The sequence below is a fragment of the Geotrypetes seraphini genome, chromosome 6, assembly GCF_902459505.1.
Source record: "Geotrypetes seraphini chromosome 6, aGeoSer1.1, whole genome shotgun sequence".
NCBI lineage: Eukaryota > Metazoa > Chordata > Amphibia > Gymnophiona > Dermophiidae > Geotrypetes > Geotrypetes seraphini.
In genome coordinates, this window is record NC_047089.1 from 172,391,328 (window position 1) to 172,408,945 (window position 17,618).

The following is a 17,618-nucleotide window of genomic DNA, read 5'->3' on the forward strand; positions in this document are numbered from 1 at the left end:
TACAGCTGTCTAATCAGCCAATCGGGATACACGTTTTTTAAAAAAAAATGCTCCCCAGGCAGGCCGCCTATATTGAAGGCGAGGCCCGCAAGACACCTAGGCCTTGATTCTGTATAGGACGCCCAGGAGAGGCGTCCTATTCAGAATCGGCCTACACTAAAACCCCGATTCTGTAACCGGCGTCCATGTTACAGACACTGGTTAGAGAATCGGGTTAGGTTAGATTAGACACCGCCCGCTATACGTATCGCGGCAAGGGATCTCTGCCGCTATAAGTATAGCGGGCCGCGGCCTGTCCGATCGGATGCCCCCCCCCGACACTACCGACCGCCCCCCCCCGACACTACCAACCGCCCCCCCCCCCCGACATTACCGATCTCCCTCCCACCCCGACACTACTGATGCTGGCAGGAGAGTGTCCAATCCCTCCTGCCCGAAGACGGCACCCCCCCTCCTGCCCGAAGACGGCACATCCCCCCCCCCGGCGCTAACAACCCCCAAACTAACCTGTTCTTCGGGCCAGACGGTTCTTTCCCTTCTAGCCGGTAAGCCCGCTTCGTCGAAATGAGGTGGGCTCGCCCCTTCCCGGCCCATCCCACCGAAGCCTAAGGCCTGATTGGCCCAGGCTTTAGAAGCCTGGACCAATCAGGCCTTAGGCATAGCGGGTCCGCCCATCCCCACTAAGTCTAAGGTCTGATTGGCCAAGTGGGGATGGGCGGACCCGCTATGCCTAAGGCCTGATTGGTCCAGGCTTCTAGAGCCTGGGCCAATCAGGCCTTAGGCTTCGGCGGGATGGGCCGGGAAGGGGCGAACCTGCCTCATTTCGACGAGGCGGGCTTACCGGCTAGACGGGAAAGAACCGTCTGGCCCGAAGAACAGGTTAGTTTGGGGGTTGTTAGCGCCGGGGGGGGGATGTGCCGTCTTCGGGCAGGAGGGATTGGACACTATCCTGCCAGCATCAGTAGTGTCGGGGTGGGAGGGAGATCGGTAATGTCGGGGGGGGCGGTCGGTAGTGTCGGGGGGGGGCATCCGATCGGACAGGCCGCAGCCCGCTATACTTATAGCGGCAGAGAGATCCCTTGCCGCGATAAGTATAGCAGCTGCGTCTACTTACAATGTAGACCAGCATTTTGCTGGCCTACATTTTTAAGGTTTCTTCCTCTACTAGGGAGACGCGTAGGGCCACCTAGGTTCGCCTAAGGCCCTTAGGCGAGCTTAGGCGTCTTGCGGGTCTCCCTAGGCTCCCGGAGGTGCCTTCAGGCCTGCCTGGGGAGCATTTTTTTTAAAAAACGTGCATCCCGATTGGCTGATTAGACAGCTGTAAGACGCCTACAGCTGCCTAAAATCGGGACGCACTTTTTGAGAATCAGGGCCTAAGTGTTTAGTTAGTAAATAGGCCCATTGACCATAATAGAGCATTCATTAACTCACATTAGCACATGTTAGTAAATCTAGCTCAAAGGCCCACATGGTAATCCTACACTAACTAGTCAGTGCATAGTAATGTAACTGTGCTGATTAGAGCAGGAACGCACACGCCCTGCCATCTGACCCGCCCCCTCAAAAATAATTTAAAATATTTTTATAGTGCACCGTTATCATGCACTGATTTGGCAGTTACTGCAGGATGCCTGAGTACATCCCATAGTATGCCATTTTAAGCTGTGTTAGGTGCATGTTAGCACCTAATACAGGGGTCCTTTTACTAAGGCATGCTAATCGATTTAGCATGCGCTAAATCGATTAGCGCGTGCAAAATCGTTTACTGTGCCTTAGTAAAAGGACCCCATTTAGTAAAAGGGCCATCATGTGCAGGACAAAAGTGGTTTTCCCAATTTTTTTGTCTCCATGGAACAAAATGACTAGTACAGAAGCCCCAGAATAAATATTTCATACATGATATTCTTCTTATAATTCCAGGTGATCAGAAATCACACACAGACAATGACAACTGGACAAATCAATAAAGCAGCTTCAGTAAGATGAAAAAATATTAAAGAAAATGTCATATTTTTCCTTCTTACTTTGAAAAAATCTAAACTACTTTTATTCCAGTGCTACAACTTGCATTGCAAATTTTGGGAGGCTCAGTCTTACAAATTAGTGTCTCTTTAGTACTAAATAGTCAACTATAGATAGATCTAGAACAGAATGCTAACACAGAAGATAGAAAACCAGAAGGGATTACAGAATACACCTTTTGTTGGCGCTCCACAATCTCACAAGTTAAATTCCAGTAGTTAAACATAAAAATTAAAATCTACAAATAGATTTGTCCACCAAACAAAGGTATTCCTCTCACCTTGAAAAGAATTTCACTTTATTTTGACAACAAATAAAACACGGCTTGTCCTTTCTATTCACATGCAGAGAAAAAAAGTGGTTCTTACACATTTGAATGCAAATCTTCACATTGGCTCATGCTCTTATTGATCAGGGCTGGCTCTTTGTGCTTGCTCCGAGTATTGTTTCCGAGAGTTTGTGTAATGCGTTGGTGCCTTTTCTCCCACTCCTTTGCAACAGAAGCCATCCGCTTTGCACATCCTTGCAGACTCCGTGTGCGACTTGTTAGGAAAATGCAACCTGATTCTTTTCAGGCGTAAGAGAGCATCTGACTCAAAGACTGTCACCACTCATCCCTTCCTAGGGACCTCAGTTTAAGCCCATGGCCTTTCCTTCTGTTATGATATATATTTTATATATATAGTAATGAAATGAAGTAGATGGCCTTCTTGCTGGAGATTACATCCAGTAGTTTTCTTCTGGCTCTTGAACTGTTCAGCAGCCTAGTTAAACATGATGGATTCAGGGTCCTGATTTGCCATTTGAGCCATATGTCTCAACACATCCTTCTTGGTTATAATGCCCAGAAGCCTTCTAAATGGAAAAATATAAAGTAAAGATAGTTATTTTTCATTATAAATGTATTTATTCTCAGAGATTTGTATAGTTTCAAGTTTCAAGGTGGCTTTGTGCACTGAATCAGTGAGGAAGAGGGAGCTGGCTCGTGGACCGGCAGGAAATTTCTGTGGACCGGCACAGGGCCAGCACGTGCATCAGGCCCAACACAGTGTTCTTCAACCGCCGGTCCACGATGCGATCGATGCAGCGTTATCTTCGAGCCAGCTCCCTCTTCCTCACTGATTCAGTGCACAAAACCATGGGCAGTAGATCCTACGGGCATCCTGTGCCTGAACCGGAAGCCTTCGTTGACGTTGCAACGTCAGAGGGAAGGCTTCTAGATGAGGCATGGGACGTGCAAGGTGCAATTAGTAATATTATGGGGGCAGGGTCTGGGGTGGAGATTGGGTAGAGATGGGCAGGGTCTGGCCCACAACTTAGCCCAGTGTTCTTCAACCGCTGGTCCACGGACCGATGCCGGTCCACAGAATAATTCTTTTAGTTCTGCCGGTCCATCGGTGTAAAAAGGTTGAAAAACACTGGTCTAGAAGGCTTGATTGGGTATAAGAATATGTGAGATATGCCAATGATTATTTCTAAGTGATGTATTCATTATTTATGTGATTGAATATATTTTAACACTTAATGTAATCTTGAAAATGAATAAATAAAATAATATAAAAAAAACAAAAAACAAACCAAAACTTTAATGCTAGTCTTTAAAATCAAAAAAAAAAAAAAAAAAAAAAAGAAATTTTAAATAAACTTGCATAAAACAGTGAAATACTAGGTAAGGACAGAAACTAACTACAAATATATATTGAAAAAAATAAGGAAAAAGACAAGTCAAATAAAATAACTGATATATTATATAGATCCCTAGTATGTATCAAGTTAGGCTACAAACTTGTATTGCAAAAATTGTACTGTAACTATGGTGAATAATAACCTGTTAATTGCATATTATATATGTTTTACCTGTAACCCGTTATGAGCTCTTTGGGGAGAACGGGATAGAAAAAAATTAAATAAATATTAGCATAAGAAAGTTTGATAACCCATAAATCAGTAAAGAGCCACGATTTAATGGCAACCTTAAATTTCTTGAAGGAAATTTCAAGTCTAATATCTATGAGAAGAAAATCCCTTTTCTTAAGCTGCATTAAGCAGCTTAACATGATTTTATCAGCATGGTATACAGTAGCACAGGCCTCTGCTTATGTCTTCTGTGCTAAAACATGGACTTTTGTGTTAAAAACACTGTGTTAGCTGCCTAATAGGGGAGTGGGTTGGATCTGGGCCTAACATGGATGGGAGGAAGAGTGGCCCGCTGTGATAGCACATGGGTCTTTACCACGCGCTAGTTGTCCCCACTGATGGCAGTTCAGTAGTACGGTGACAGTATTGAATGCAGCAGCCCTCCTGACCCCTCTCACTCAGTGTCCCTCTCCCAATGCCTTGTCTCAACACAATTACCCTCATCTAAGCCACAACCTTGACCCTCTGACTCACACCCAGCCTCCACTCTTACTCAATCACTTCGAACCCCTCCTTACAAATTCAGGCTCCTCTAAGTCCCAGAATCAGTCTGTCCCCCACCCCCTGTTCAACTTGGCTCCTTGCTGCTGAAAAGTCCTGCCCCAGACACAGCCAAACCTTACTGCCCTCCCCCCCCCCTGGAACCACCATCACTCAGGAAGCTGACCCCTGGGTTACTATGCCTTCTCCACTGCCATCTAGGTCAGCACCTCCAAAGTAGCATCTGATCCCCTAATGGTTGTCTCAAGCTACTACAGTGGTACCACATCAGACAACCACTAGGAGGTTAGGTGTCATTTTGGAGAAGGCACCAACCCAGGCAGTATTGAAGAGGGACTGCTGACATCCTGGAGGACATATTAACCTGGTGGACCCCCAGGTAAGGATAGAGAGAGAGAAGGGCAGGGGCATCTTCCCTACTCCCTGTGTGGGATCTGTCTGTGGTGGGGCACAGATTGGACTGGGAGAAATTCAGGGGGCTATTCCTGAGACTCAGAGGAACCTGAATTTGTGAAGAGAAGTGGCATGCAGTCAGGACCTTTAGGGTATTCAATGACTACCCTAAAGCTGAAGCAATATGCAGCATCCGGCTCAGGGCTCACTTCCAGCTCCTCCTACTTAGCTTGTTCAGCACACTGATGTTAGAGGATTCACGAATCCCTAGAATGCTGCAAGCTTACCAATCAATATGCAGCACAGCAATTGGGCTCCTCCTCCAGCTACATCAAAGCACACCTGCTCTCTCGGCCCAGGAACTTCCTCTTCATGGGGGTGATGACAGCGCAGAAGTACTTGAGAGGCAGGTGGGACAGGAAGGCTGTTGTGTCTGTAGTATGCTTGGTGATGAATAGGAGACCCTGGGACTGCTTTGTGTCAGGTGTTGGGGAAGAGGACGCGGGATTTAGGGGCACAGCTGGACCACGGTTATATGTAATGGCGGCTGTGCATATCTCAATGTATACTTGCATCAGCAAGTAGGTTACTAGGAGTGGAGGAGGTGTTCGGGAGCTAGCTAGACGGGCTTCATTCACAAATCCTGCTCCATAAGTCCCAGGACACAGGAGGCAGATAAATAACGGAGATTGGGTAAAATGAGGAATCCGTGGATCCAAAGCACATGGTCTTCAAATAAAGTGGCCATGGCGTGGGGTCTACAGGGATCCTCGTTTTACATTCTCTCACCTTCCAATCCCTGTGTTAGCCACTCACGTGATTGTGAAGCGTTGATGCTTCCTTTGCTTCATCATCTGTGTAAGGTCTAGGCTAGAAACAAAGCTTGGTCAACGATAAGTATTTTTAATTGGAGTAAGTTTTCTGTGCTTATGAGATGTGTCAAGTATTGTCAAATGTGAATCTTTGTGATTCTGTCATTTTCCATTCTTTGGCAGTTGCATCATTGTTGTCATCCTGTTACTGGTTGCTTGGGATAGGCATTTTGAGGTTGAGTTATTGTATGTTGTTATGCTGTTTTCATTTATTGTCTGTGTTTTATATAGGATGGACAATGTTAATTGTGCTGTCTGGCTTATTTTTGCTTTGATCTATTTCTGTAAAGGTGATTAATAAGCTAAGAAATTAAAATTGATACCAGAACCTGCCTCCTGTCACTGTGACTACATTACATTACAATTCTAAAAATCTCCTTATCACATCTATTCTGGTACCTCACTTCTAATCCCAGCCTTGAACCTCAGTTCTAATCCAGCTCTGCTACTGACTCAGTGCAGTGGCGCAAGGGTGAGTGCCCCCCCTCACGCCACTGACTCAGTGTGCAACTCTAGGAAAGTCACTTTATTTTCCTGTGCCTCCATTTCTCCAGCTTTAGGTGGCTGGTTAGAATACTGGGTTGCCAACTGATTCTCAATTTGCCTGACTAGGTTGATGCTGTGCTACGTTTACCCCAGTGTATGCTGGAATTTGAAGTTCTGACTTCTCAGTTGTATTCTTAAGAAAATCAAGACTTCAAGCTTCTGCATGACATGAAAAACCCAGGAATGGCAAATCTGGAATCATATGGCAACCTTAACTGGTCCTATTCCCTCCATCTCTTCAGATGATCTCAGCCGGTCGGTTCATAGACAAAATCGCGCGAGACAATGGCGCGCAGACAACTGAGCGCAAGGTTGACGGCGCGCCGAAGAAAAGCACTATTTTAAAGGGTTCCGACGAGGGGTGTTGGTGGGGAACCCCCCCCCCCCTATTTTACTTAACAGACATCGCACTGGCGTTGTGGGGGGTTTGGGGAGTTGTAACCCCCCTCATTATACTTGAAACCAAACTTTTTGCCTGTTTTTTAGGGAAAAAGTTCAGTTTTAAGTATAATGTGGGGGTTACAACCCCCCAAACCCCCCACAACGCCAGCGCAATGTCTGTTAAGTAAAGTGGGGGGGTTCCCCCCCCCCACACACCCCGTCGGAGCCCTTTAAAATAGTGCTTTTCTTCGGCGCGCCGTCGACCTTGCACTCAGTTGTCTGCGCGCCGTTGTCTCGTGCGATTTAGTCCCGTCACCCAGCCGGTCACCTCCTCTTGAGCAGGCTAGCGCGGGGGTTAGTGCGCACTAAAAAGGTGCGTGCGATAAAGCCGCTAATGTGGCTTCGTAAAAGGAGCCCCTAGATTACTGTGTACTATATATACTGTACTATTTAAACCTAGTGTCACTGTACTGTTTCTTCACTGAGTTGATGGATAACTTTTGAAAGCTGATCACTGATATATTAAGCCAATCCAACAATACGGCATCACCTTCAATTATTTTCTTGTCCTTATTTGCAGATATTTAGTACAAGGACAGAAAAATGCATAAGGCAAGTATACTGTATAAGAGATACATGGCAACAGAGATGTGATTGAATCAGCATGAGTTTACAGTTTGTGAAAGGTAATATCATCAAGGCTTCAGCTCCTGCTCTGTCATGAAAGAACATTAGTGATGACGACTGTGGGCCTCATGCCATTCTTTAGTTTGATTTGATTGCACCACTTTTTCATGTAATGCAACAGTGACATCTGGTGGCACATCTCATTTTGGTGCAACCAAATACTATCCTCCGTTTATCATGAACTTCCTAGTCTTAAATCAATAACATCCCATGGAAGGGTACAAAAGAGCCGTTCTAGTGACAGGACACACATTCAGCTCCTTGCAAATAATTGCTCCTACTTAATAACCATCTCGGGTTTCAACTCAAAAGGCTCCTTTTACGAAGGTTTTTAGCGCACGCACCAGATTAGCACACGCTAGCCGAAAAACTACCGCCTGCTCAAGAGGAGGTGGTAGCGGCTAGCGTGTGTGGCATTTTAGCGCGCGCTATTTCACGGGTTAAGGCCCTAATGCACCTTCATAAAAGGAGCCCAAAGTCTCCTAGTTTTTCTGTTTGTATACCTCCATCTGTAAACTTTCCCTCTATCCCTGTTATCTAAGGTCTGCTTTTGACTTTACAAATTATTAATGTTATTTCTCGTTTGTTTTCTACTGGCAGCAGTTAACCATTTTGAGACACAATGTAAAATGTTCTAAACTGTTTGAATTAAACTGTATTTTACATTCTGTTTCATATGCCAACTACTTCATACATGGATATTTTTTTAATTATTCAATCTTTAGCAATCATTCTGGAATACAACTGACAACAACCTGAAGCTTACAGTACCTTACTTATGTCTAACATCCAGAATGCATTTTTAATGTTGAATTATGAAACAAAGATAAACTGTAAAACGATGAGAAACAAAAAAAAAAAAAGAGAGAGAAAATAAGGTCTAGAAAAAGAAAGGAAAAAGCAAAGAGCAAATCCCCCTACTCTTCTTCCACCCACCCCTCAAATCCTCATAAGAGCAATTATTTATTTATATATATATATATATATATATCACCACCATTGTTATTTTCTTATCTTATTTCTTTTATACATACTGTAGATTGTGAGACAGGCTGTTATTTACACTATGCTCATTGCTGGTATTGCCAAAGTCTGAAGTCTTACAATATACATTTTAAAATTATTAAGAGAATATATTTTGGTATCTAAGTCTTGACAGTTTAATTGAATTTTTTTTTTAATTAAAATTTCCAACAAATTTTATAACATTCCCTTTTGGTGGTAATTTTTCAAAGCTTTTCCTGTTTGCAAATTATGTTTTATGAAAACCCACCCTTTTGATATAGCCTTCAATCCTTAACCCTACTCCTCTGCCCACCAACCCAGCCAGCTGATTAGCCATTCCTCTTTTTTTTTTTTAATTTATTTATTTGATTAATCATTACAATACCTTAATAACAAATATTCATGAATGACCACAAAAATACAAATTCCATATAAAGAACAACAAAACATATTAGGCAATTAATCAACCATGTCCTAGTCCACATTATCGCTGGTCGCCAGTATTTTAAAATAAAACTTCAAATCTTTCTGTCTACTTATCTAGGGACAGGCAAATGGCATTTATATACAGTAGTACCTTGGATTACGAGTATAATCCGTTCCAGGAGCATGCTCGTAATCCAAAATGCTCGTTTATCAAAGTGAGTTTCCCCATAGGAAATAATGGAAACTCGCTTTGATGCGTTCCCCCCCCTGAGAACCGGCATTGCTCCCCTCGAAGGCCCCCCCATGCGATCAGGCACCCCCCCTGCGATCCGGCACCCCCCCTGCCATGATCCGATCCCCCCCCCGACACGATTGGGCACCTCCCCGACACAATCCGACCCCCCCCCAACATGATTGGGCACCCCCCCCCGACACGATCCGACATCCCCCCCGACACAATTGGGCACCCCCGCTGCTTCTTACCCTCATCTGGGAACTCTAGAAGATCGGACTCCTCGTCTGCTGGGCCTTGAGCATCTGAGCATGCTCAAGGCCTGCGAGTTCACGTTCACGTTCAGAATGTGAACTTGCAGGCCTTGAGCATGCTCAGATGCTCAAGGCCCAGCAGACGAGGGCCGATCTTCAAGAGTGCCCAGATGAGGGTAAGAAGCGGCGGGGGGGGGGGGGGTGTCGGATCATGTCGGGGGGGGGGGTGCCCAATCGGGTCGGGGGTCAGATCGTGGCGGAGGGGTGCCCAATCGTGGGAGGGGTCGGATCGTGGCGGGGGTGCCGGATTGCGGGAGGGGTGCTCGTAAATCAAGCCATGCTCGGTTTCCGAGGCACCGATTTTGCAAATGTTTTGCTTGTCTTGCAAAACACTCGCAAACCGGTGCACTCGTAAACCGAGGTACCACTGTATATTTATACATCATCCTCCAAAAGTAAAATCAGTATTAGAAATTAAACTTTCAACAAAGGTTTCTCTTTAATAAAATCTTCTAACTGAACTGAATCATAAAACACATATTTATCACTTCCATACGAAATAAGGCATATGCATGGAAATTTCAAAACGAAAGTAGCTCCAACTGTCAAAACCTTTGGCTTTAGTTGAAGGAACTGTTTCCTTTTCAACTGAGTTTGTCTAGAGACATCCGGAAACATTATTACCCGTTGACCACAAAACATCTCTTGTTTTTTCAAAAAATATAATTTTAGAATATCTTATTTTTCAAGCTCTGTCTTGAAGGTCATGAGAAGAGTTGCTCGCTTATCTATTATGTCTTTAGATGATTCTAAAAACTGTGACACATTCAGACTATCAGGTGACACTATTTTATCCATTTCACCTTCATCTGCCCTTCCCTTAGAATCTCTTGAGATGTAACAAAGGTTGTCAACCTCAAAGGTCTCCACTTTAGTATAATGTAATATCTCTTTAAAATACATTCTCAAAAGCTCCATCAGGGACAGATAATGTGTGATTGGAAAATTTAACAAGCAAAGATTTTTAACCCTGATAGAATTTTCCATTTTTTCTAATTTGGCATGTATCATCATACTATCCTTTATATTAGAAACAGCACTAGTTTGTAAAGTACCTACTGCCTGATCTAACTTTTCAAACTTCACAGCTGTTTCTCCAATTTTAATATCTTGCTCTTTAATTTTAACTATTGCATCAGATGAAAATTGACATAAATTCAAAACATTTTTTTGTAATGATGACTCTATTCTATTAATGCTAAGCCAAACATCATTTAGAGTGATCACTTTATCGCTGGGGAAAACATCCGAGCCTTGCCCAGTAACCATCTGTACTGGGATTAGTTCTTTAGCTTGCCCCAAGGGTTGACTTGAAACCTCCAGTCCAGATAACAAGGATACTTGAGGGGTAGAAGAAGTTATTCCCTCCTTAAAAAGGGAGGGAGATTCTTCTAACCGTATGGAATGGTTGAGGAGATGGTGTTGGTTCCCCAGAGGATAAAGAGACAGCTTGGATATTAGGAGTTACCTGTTCTTCAGCATGTGGCAAAATGGGAGCCATAAGGTGGCGATCCATCGGGCCCGTTGTTCCAGCAGATGGTATTGCTTTGGCCTTCCTCTTGCCCATATTGAAGAGTTGATAACCTTACTCCCTACTCCTCTTGGGCTCCGAAGGGGCTCAAAAGGGGCGAGCCCCTTTGGCGATGCCCCTTCGGCTCGCGACCGCGGGCCGCGTACCGCGGCTGGTCCGAAGATTTAAGGATCTTCCCAAGGACCCTCTCAGCAGGCTAGGTCGGGCAGCAGTGGGAATGCCTGTCCCGATGTGAAAAGGTGCTAAACAGCACTGGCGGCAGGCTCCCTCACGGCTGATCCGAAGATTTAAGGATCCTCCCAAGGACCCTCTCAGCTGGCTGGGTCGGGCAGCAGCGGGACTGCCTGTCCCGATGTGAAAAGGTGCTAAACAGCACTGGCGGCAGCAGCCATTCCTCTTAACTGTATCCAAAACATCCTGTTTGTCCGTCTTGTCTGTTTAGATTGTAAGCTCTTTCGAGCAGATAAGCGCAGTGGTCAGAAAAAGTTTTTATAAACTAAGAATGATCAGATCAATCATGAGTCTACTAGAACCCTCCTCTCTCAATATCTTACTACACTCTCTGGTAATATCTCAAATTGACTACTGTAATTCCCTGTATCAGGGCATTTCTCAAACAGAAAATAAGAAGACTCCAAATTATTCAAAACACATCAGTCAAACTAATATATAATGCAAAAAAATTTGATCATGTCATCCCCCTGCTTTTAAATCACATTGGCTTCCGATCAATCATCGATTCACATATAAAATTTCACTACTCATCTACAAAACAAAGTTAACACGAACTCCAGGACTTCTTATCCCATACTGCCCAACTAGAACACTGAGATCTAGCAACCAGAACCTTCTGATGGTTCCCCTCCCCACGGCATTTATTCTATGACACCACAAGGAAAAAAAATCTTCTCGGTTTCAGCACCAACAATATGGAATTCTCTTCCTTCTCATCTTCGAGAAGAGATCTCAATAGACAAATTGAATAACTTAAAGATCTTCCTTTTTAAAGATGCATATGACAAGTAGATGCTAGATCGCCTATAGAAGGAAGAGCATATCCCCTTCCCAATGTGTTGACCTTTTATGTTCTTTCTTTCCTATTATAAATTGTACTTCCCCCTCAATCCAAACTGTATCTTGTAAGTCAGTAAAGTCTTGCTATTTTATGTCTTCCCCCGGATTTTAATAGTCTTGATATTGTACACTGCTTTGACAATTTATTTAAAGCGGTATATCAAATTTTAAATAAAACTTGAAACTTTTTTCTTCTTTGTGACTCTGTACAGCACTGCGTACATCAGGTAGTGCTACAAAAATAATTAATAGTAGCAGTAGCATGTGTAAAAGATATATGCATTGAAAGAGTCTCCTTTGAAGTAGATTGTGAATAGGCATGCTCAGAGATGTAGTGTAGCTGGAGCAGAGGCAAAATTCCAATGTATTGCATATTTTATAAACTATTTATGTGGATGGAGAATATGAACAAATTATTTATGCCTTCTTCAGAACAGATATAAATTCTTACATAGCTGGGCCTGGGTCTAGATGACATTTTTAAACAGTCACCCAGGCAACTATGTTTTCTTTATAAAAAAAAAAAAAGTCTGAATATAGATAGCTTTTTTTTCAATTTTGCCTTAGATGTGCTGTTAATCGATGGGACTGTTAAACAAGAATCATACTGTAGAATTATTAATGAATTCAGGATGCTTTATTTTATATATAAATGTGAGTTTAAAACTAGTTTATGTAAAAAATAAAGTAGCATTCTATTTTATACATATACCACAGCAGCTTTACACTTATAAAGAAAACAAATTCTGACTAGGGATTGGACAAATTGATTTGCACTTCATGTGATATTTTGGTTACGCTTACCCACTACGAGTGACAAGACATTGTCGAAGTCCAAGCTTCCTGAAGATGTCTACCACGGTCTCCATGGGTGTATGGTCAGTCACTGTGAATGGGCTTAGGTTGAGAATACGCCGAAGCTTTAGCGGGTGAGGGCTGTTGGCAGGGAGCTCTGGCGGATCTTCCGTGAAGTAGAGGATAGAATTGCTCACCACACCATCCTGCCTTTTTCTTGCATTCTCTACATGACACAAAAGATTAGGAGAACTGGCAAATACAAACAGAAACATTAAGCTGGTCTGAGAGACATTTGGAGCATTGAGATTAAGCATCAAATTACTGCATCTCAATGGCCACGAATTTGGTCTTGGAGGATGAGATGTACAGTGTCGGCATCTATGAGACAAACTTGTTTTTTTCTGTTACATATAGCATTATGGACCCCTGTTCGGTTACAAAAATTGGATAGCTCTAAGTCTAATAGATGTTGGCATTGTCATCTCGAAGCAGGGACTTTAGATCATTTATTATTCTATTGTCCATTTATTATGAATTTCTGGAAATCAATTTGGGACCAAATTAATTGTTTATTGGACAACCCAGTGGCATTATCATATGATACTGTGCTGTTTGGTATGGCAATGAGAGCAAAAAGTCAGATTTCTACAAATAATAACAAATTATTACTCATAATGACTGGTGTTGCCATTCAACAAATTACGTATAATTGGAAAAACTGGAGTAGATTAAATTATAATTTCTGGTGGAATTCCTTATGTCATGTTTATAAAATGGAGAGATTTATTGCAATACAGCGGGGATGTTTCAGGAAATTTCAAGATGTGTGGGAGCCATTAACAAAGTATTGTACTGATTAGATGACATTGTTTCCCTTAAATTTACAAGTTCAATGGTGAGGGGGGGAAGGGGGGTAATTTTACTATTACATATTGTACGAAGCAGTAGAGCCAGTCCTGACAACCCCCTTCCCTCCATTCCCGAAGCAGTAGAGCCAGCCCTGACTACCTCCTCCCTCCCTCCATGAAGCAGCAGAGCTGATCCAGACAACCCCTTCCCTCCCTCACCCAACATTGTAGCGGCAGACAGCGAGCAGAGAAAGCGCCAGTAAACAGGTAGCTTCTGGCCAGCCCTGGCAGGGCCTTTCCTCTGCCGCGTCACTTCAGATGCATCAGAGGAAAGACCCTGCCGGGGATGGCAATGAGCAGCCTGTTTTGAGCGCTGCCTCCTGCTAACCAGCTGCCACTCAGGTAAGAAAGGGAGTGATGGGATTCCTGGCTCAGGACTGCCACCTGCTTCTGCTGCTTTGGGGCTTGAGGGAGGGGTCTTTGCAGCTCAGGATAGCTGCCACACCAGTGTTTTGGGGTGATAGGGAGAGGGGATTCACGACTCAGCTGTTTTTGGACTTGAGGGAGGGTGAATTTGCCGTGCTGGTGTTTCAGGGTGAGAGGAAGGTGGGGGCTCACTGCTCAGGACTGTTGTTGCTTCGGTGCTTGAGGGAGGGAGGGGATTCACGGATCAGGACCACTGTTGCTGCTTTGGGGGACTTTTTTTTCCCAAGCAATTTTTTTTCCGGTTAACTGAGATTCTACTGTATATAATATGTAAATTGCTTTGATTGTAACCACAGAAAGGTAGTATATCAACTCCCCACTCCCATCCATAAAACTATCCATGGTACAGGTGCCTAAACAGACACACATGTACTTTATATATGCATAAGTTTGTATGATCTAGTCAAAGACATTCCCAGGGACAAAGTTTTCATGTGTAAATTTATTTTTATAAAACTAACCATCAAAGTTGTGCATGCCTGAGAGCAGGTGAATTTCTGTATGGGTAATTACTGTAGGGTAGTTTAAAAATGAGAATGTATATATTGTGGCAGGCGGGCACCAGCCATGTCTAAAAATCCAGCTCAGAGACCAGGCTGAAAGCAAGCCTATGCTTAAGGGGGAAAACAAGACTTTCAAGCAGCTTGAGAAAGATGAAGTGTCCCTTCAAGACACAGAAACCTGGAATCAAGGTGGGGAGGGCTCCAAAAACTAACTTTCTTCCCTATTATTCTTTTCCCACATTTAGGGGAAGGGTTGAATTTGTTTCAGCAGCAGGGCAGCCACACAAACAGCAGATCAGTGAAAGGGGAGGTACTAGCTGTTCCAGGAAGCCTCAGGCACGTAGAGGGAAAGAGCTAGCCCCTGCAGGTAAATAAATGCCCTTCAGCTGTGCAGAGACAGGAGGAGCATCCCCGGCTCAGAACTCCAGGCATTGCAGTTTCTCTCAGCAGGCATACGGACTCCCCACAAAGGAAGGCTTCTTTACCAGCACCTAGCAGGAAAGTGGAGGCAGAGAGCTGCCAGGGAGACAGGTATTTGCCACTCAAAGTTAAGCCTTATTGGGAAGAAGAATATTCCTCTGAGGGTAACTAGAAGAAAGTTCTGAGAAGCCCTTTCACCCACAGGTGGGGAACCTAAGAGTGAGGAAGCTGATTTTATGGAAACAGAAGAATACAATCTCTCGCCCAGTGACACAGAGTGGGATATGGACTTCACCCCTGAGCAAGGGTATTTTATGTAGTAGGAGTGCATGTATGAGGGAAATAAAGGAAGTTAAGTTTTTCCTCTTCCAGAAACAATGTCTTTCACTGCATCAGCCCCTGGGAGTGGAACAATCTTCCAGGATATATTCGCCAGCAGCAAAATATTCAGAGCTTTAGGAAACTGTTGAAAAGACATCTGCTCTGTAAAATGAAATACAGTCAAACCTCGGTTTGCGAGTGTTTTGCAAGACGAGCCTCTTGCCAGACTGGGCCTTGAGCATCTGCGCATGCTCAAGGCCTTCTGGCTCTCGTTCTCTCCGAGAATCTCAGAGAGAGGCGGGAGCCAGAAGGCCTTGAGCATGCACAGATGTTCAAGGCCCAGTCCGGCAAGAGGCAGGATCTTCGGGCACTGGCACCTCTTGTGAGTTGGTGTTGTGTACCGGAGCCAGATAGGGGTAAGGCTTCAGTTTGGGCAGGCGGGCGTTCGCAAGGGAGGAGCGATGCCGTTTCACGTGGGGGCGCGTTTGTGAGCGGGGGGGTGATGCCGGTTCACGGGGGGGGGGATGTAGAAGCGCACCAGTGGCCTCGGGGGTGGGGGCTTTTTTGGGGATGTGGGGGGTGGTTTTGGTTGATGGTGAAGGAGTGATGACTCGAGTGCTGGTCACGGAGGTGTTCGATGGTCTGGTTTGTTTTATTTGGATTACTGATGTCTGTTATTGAAGCATCTTGTATGACTTAAAGAATTTTATATTTTGATGTATGTGTGTTTGGCCAGCTTTGGCCTTAAATGAAATTTGTCGTTGATGCGACATGTATGTTATATGTAATTTGATTTGATATGTAAGTATGTAATTTATTATAGTGTAATTTATTATAGTGTTTTGTACAATAAATATAAATCTTTTATTTTGTATGTTAATGTTACCTGGAAGAACTGGAGCAGACATAAAATTGGGTCTGTACTATCGCCCACCTGGACAACCAGAAGCACTCGACCAGGACCTGGAGGCTGAGCTGAGGCAGGTATGCAAAAGTGGAAGTGTGATGGTGATGGGGGATTTCAACTACCCTGGGATAGACTGGAGTATTGGTCCAACTCAAACTGCATGAGGGAGACCAAATTCCTGGAAACCACGAGGGACTGTTTCTTGGAACAGCTGGTCACGGAACCAACAAGGGGGGATGCCACTCTTGACCTAATACTCAACGGGCTAGGGGGACCTGCAAAGGAGGTGGCGGTGCTAGGACCCCTAGGAAACAGCGATTACAACATGATCCAGTGCAAGCTGGAAATTGGATCATCAAAGGTGAAAAGAACCACAGCGACAGCACTCAACTTCAAAAAAGGGAATTATGATGGCTTGAGGAAAATGGTGGTAAAGAAACTCAACGGCAACGCAAGGAAGATGGAGTCTGTAGAAAAAGCCTCGTCCCTACTAGAGAGTTGTGCGGGGACAGAAATCCCACCCGTCCCCACCCGTCCCCGTGAGGACTCCCACCCGTCCCCGCGAGGAATCCCTCCTTCCCCACCCGTCCCCACGAGGAATCCCCTCCATCCCCGCCCGTCCCCACGAGGAATCCCCTACGTCCCCGCGAGGAATCCCCTACATCCCCGCCCGTCCCTATAAACTACAGAAATAGTTATTTCATTTAATTATGCTACTGAATTAAAGACTCTGGTAGAAACCCATTTAAAAATAAGCAAAAAGACTTTATTAATTTGGAAATATTAATTGGGAAGAATACATACTTTTAAACGGGTTTCTACCAGAGCCTCTAATGTTTATAAATTTTTATCAACACAACTAATATACTGCTTTATCCTTAAGCAAAAAAAAAAAAAAAAATTTTTTTCCTACCCTTTGTTGCCTGGTTTCTGCTTTCTTCATGTTCTCATTCAATTCCTTCCTTCCACTGCCTCTCTTCTCTCTGTGTCTTCCATTTGCTCTGTTACTGTGCCTCTCCCTTTCTCCCCCCTCCCAAATTGATCTGGCACCCATCTTTTTCCCTCCGCTCCCCCCATAGTCTGGCACCTCTGTCTTCTTCCCTGCCAGCATCTTCTCCCCATTCCCTCTTCCCCATTTCCTTTCAGTGTCCTTCTCTCCCACCATCTTCCCCATGTCCTGTCAAGCAGCATCCTTCTCCCCCTCTGCCTTCCCCATGTCCTTTCAGCGGCCTTCTCCCCCCCTCTGTCTTCCCCATGTCCTTTCAGCGGCCTTCTCCCCCCCCCTGTTTTCCCCATGTCCTTTCAGCGGCCTTCTCCACCCCTGTTTTCCCCATGTCCTTTCAGTGGCATTCTCCACCCCTTTGTCTTCCCCAGTGCTTTCAGTGTCCTTCTCCCCCCCCCTGTCTTCCCCATGTGCTTTCAGCGGCCTTCTCC

The 17,618-nt window shown here is 44.4% G+C and overlaps 1 protein-coding gene across 1 annotated transcript in view; it reads right to left on the reverse strand.

Moving 5' to 3' along the window:
* Positions 1–2,303: 2,303 nt before the first annotated feature.
* The window catches only part of CLCN4 (chloride voltage-gated channel 4), an 86,169-nt gene continuing 70,854 nt past the window's right edge, over positions 2,304–17,618 (reverse strand). Inside the window, exons 11-12 of the mRNA XM_033950642.1 lie at positions 12,706–12,922; positions 2,304–2,877 (exon numbers count right to left, since the gene is read on the reverse strand). Coding sequence (XP_033806533.1) covers positions 2,787–2,877; positions 12,706–12,922 — 308 coding nt within the window. The 3' untranslated portion in view covers positions 2,304–2,786. The remainder of the gene's footprint in view (positions 2,878–12,705; positions 12,923–17,618) is intronic.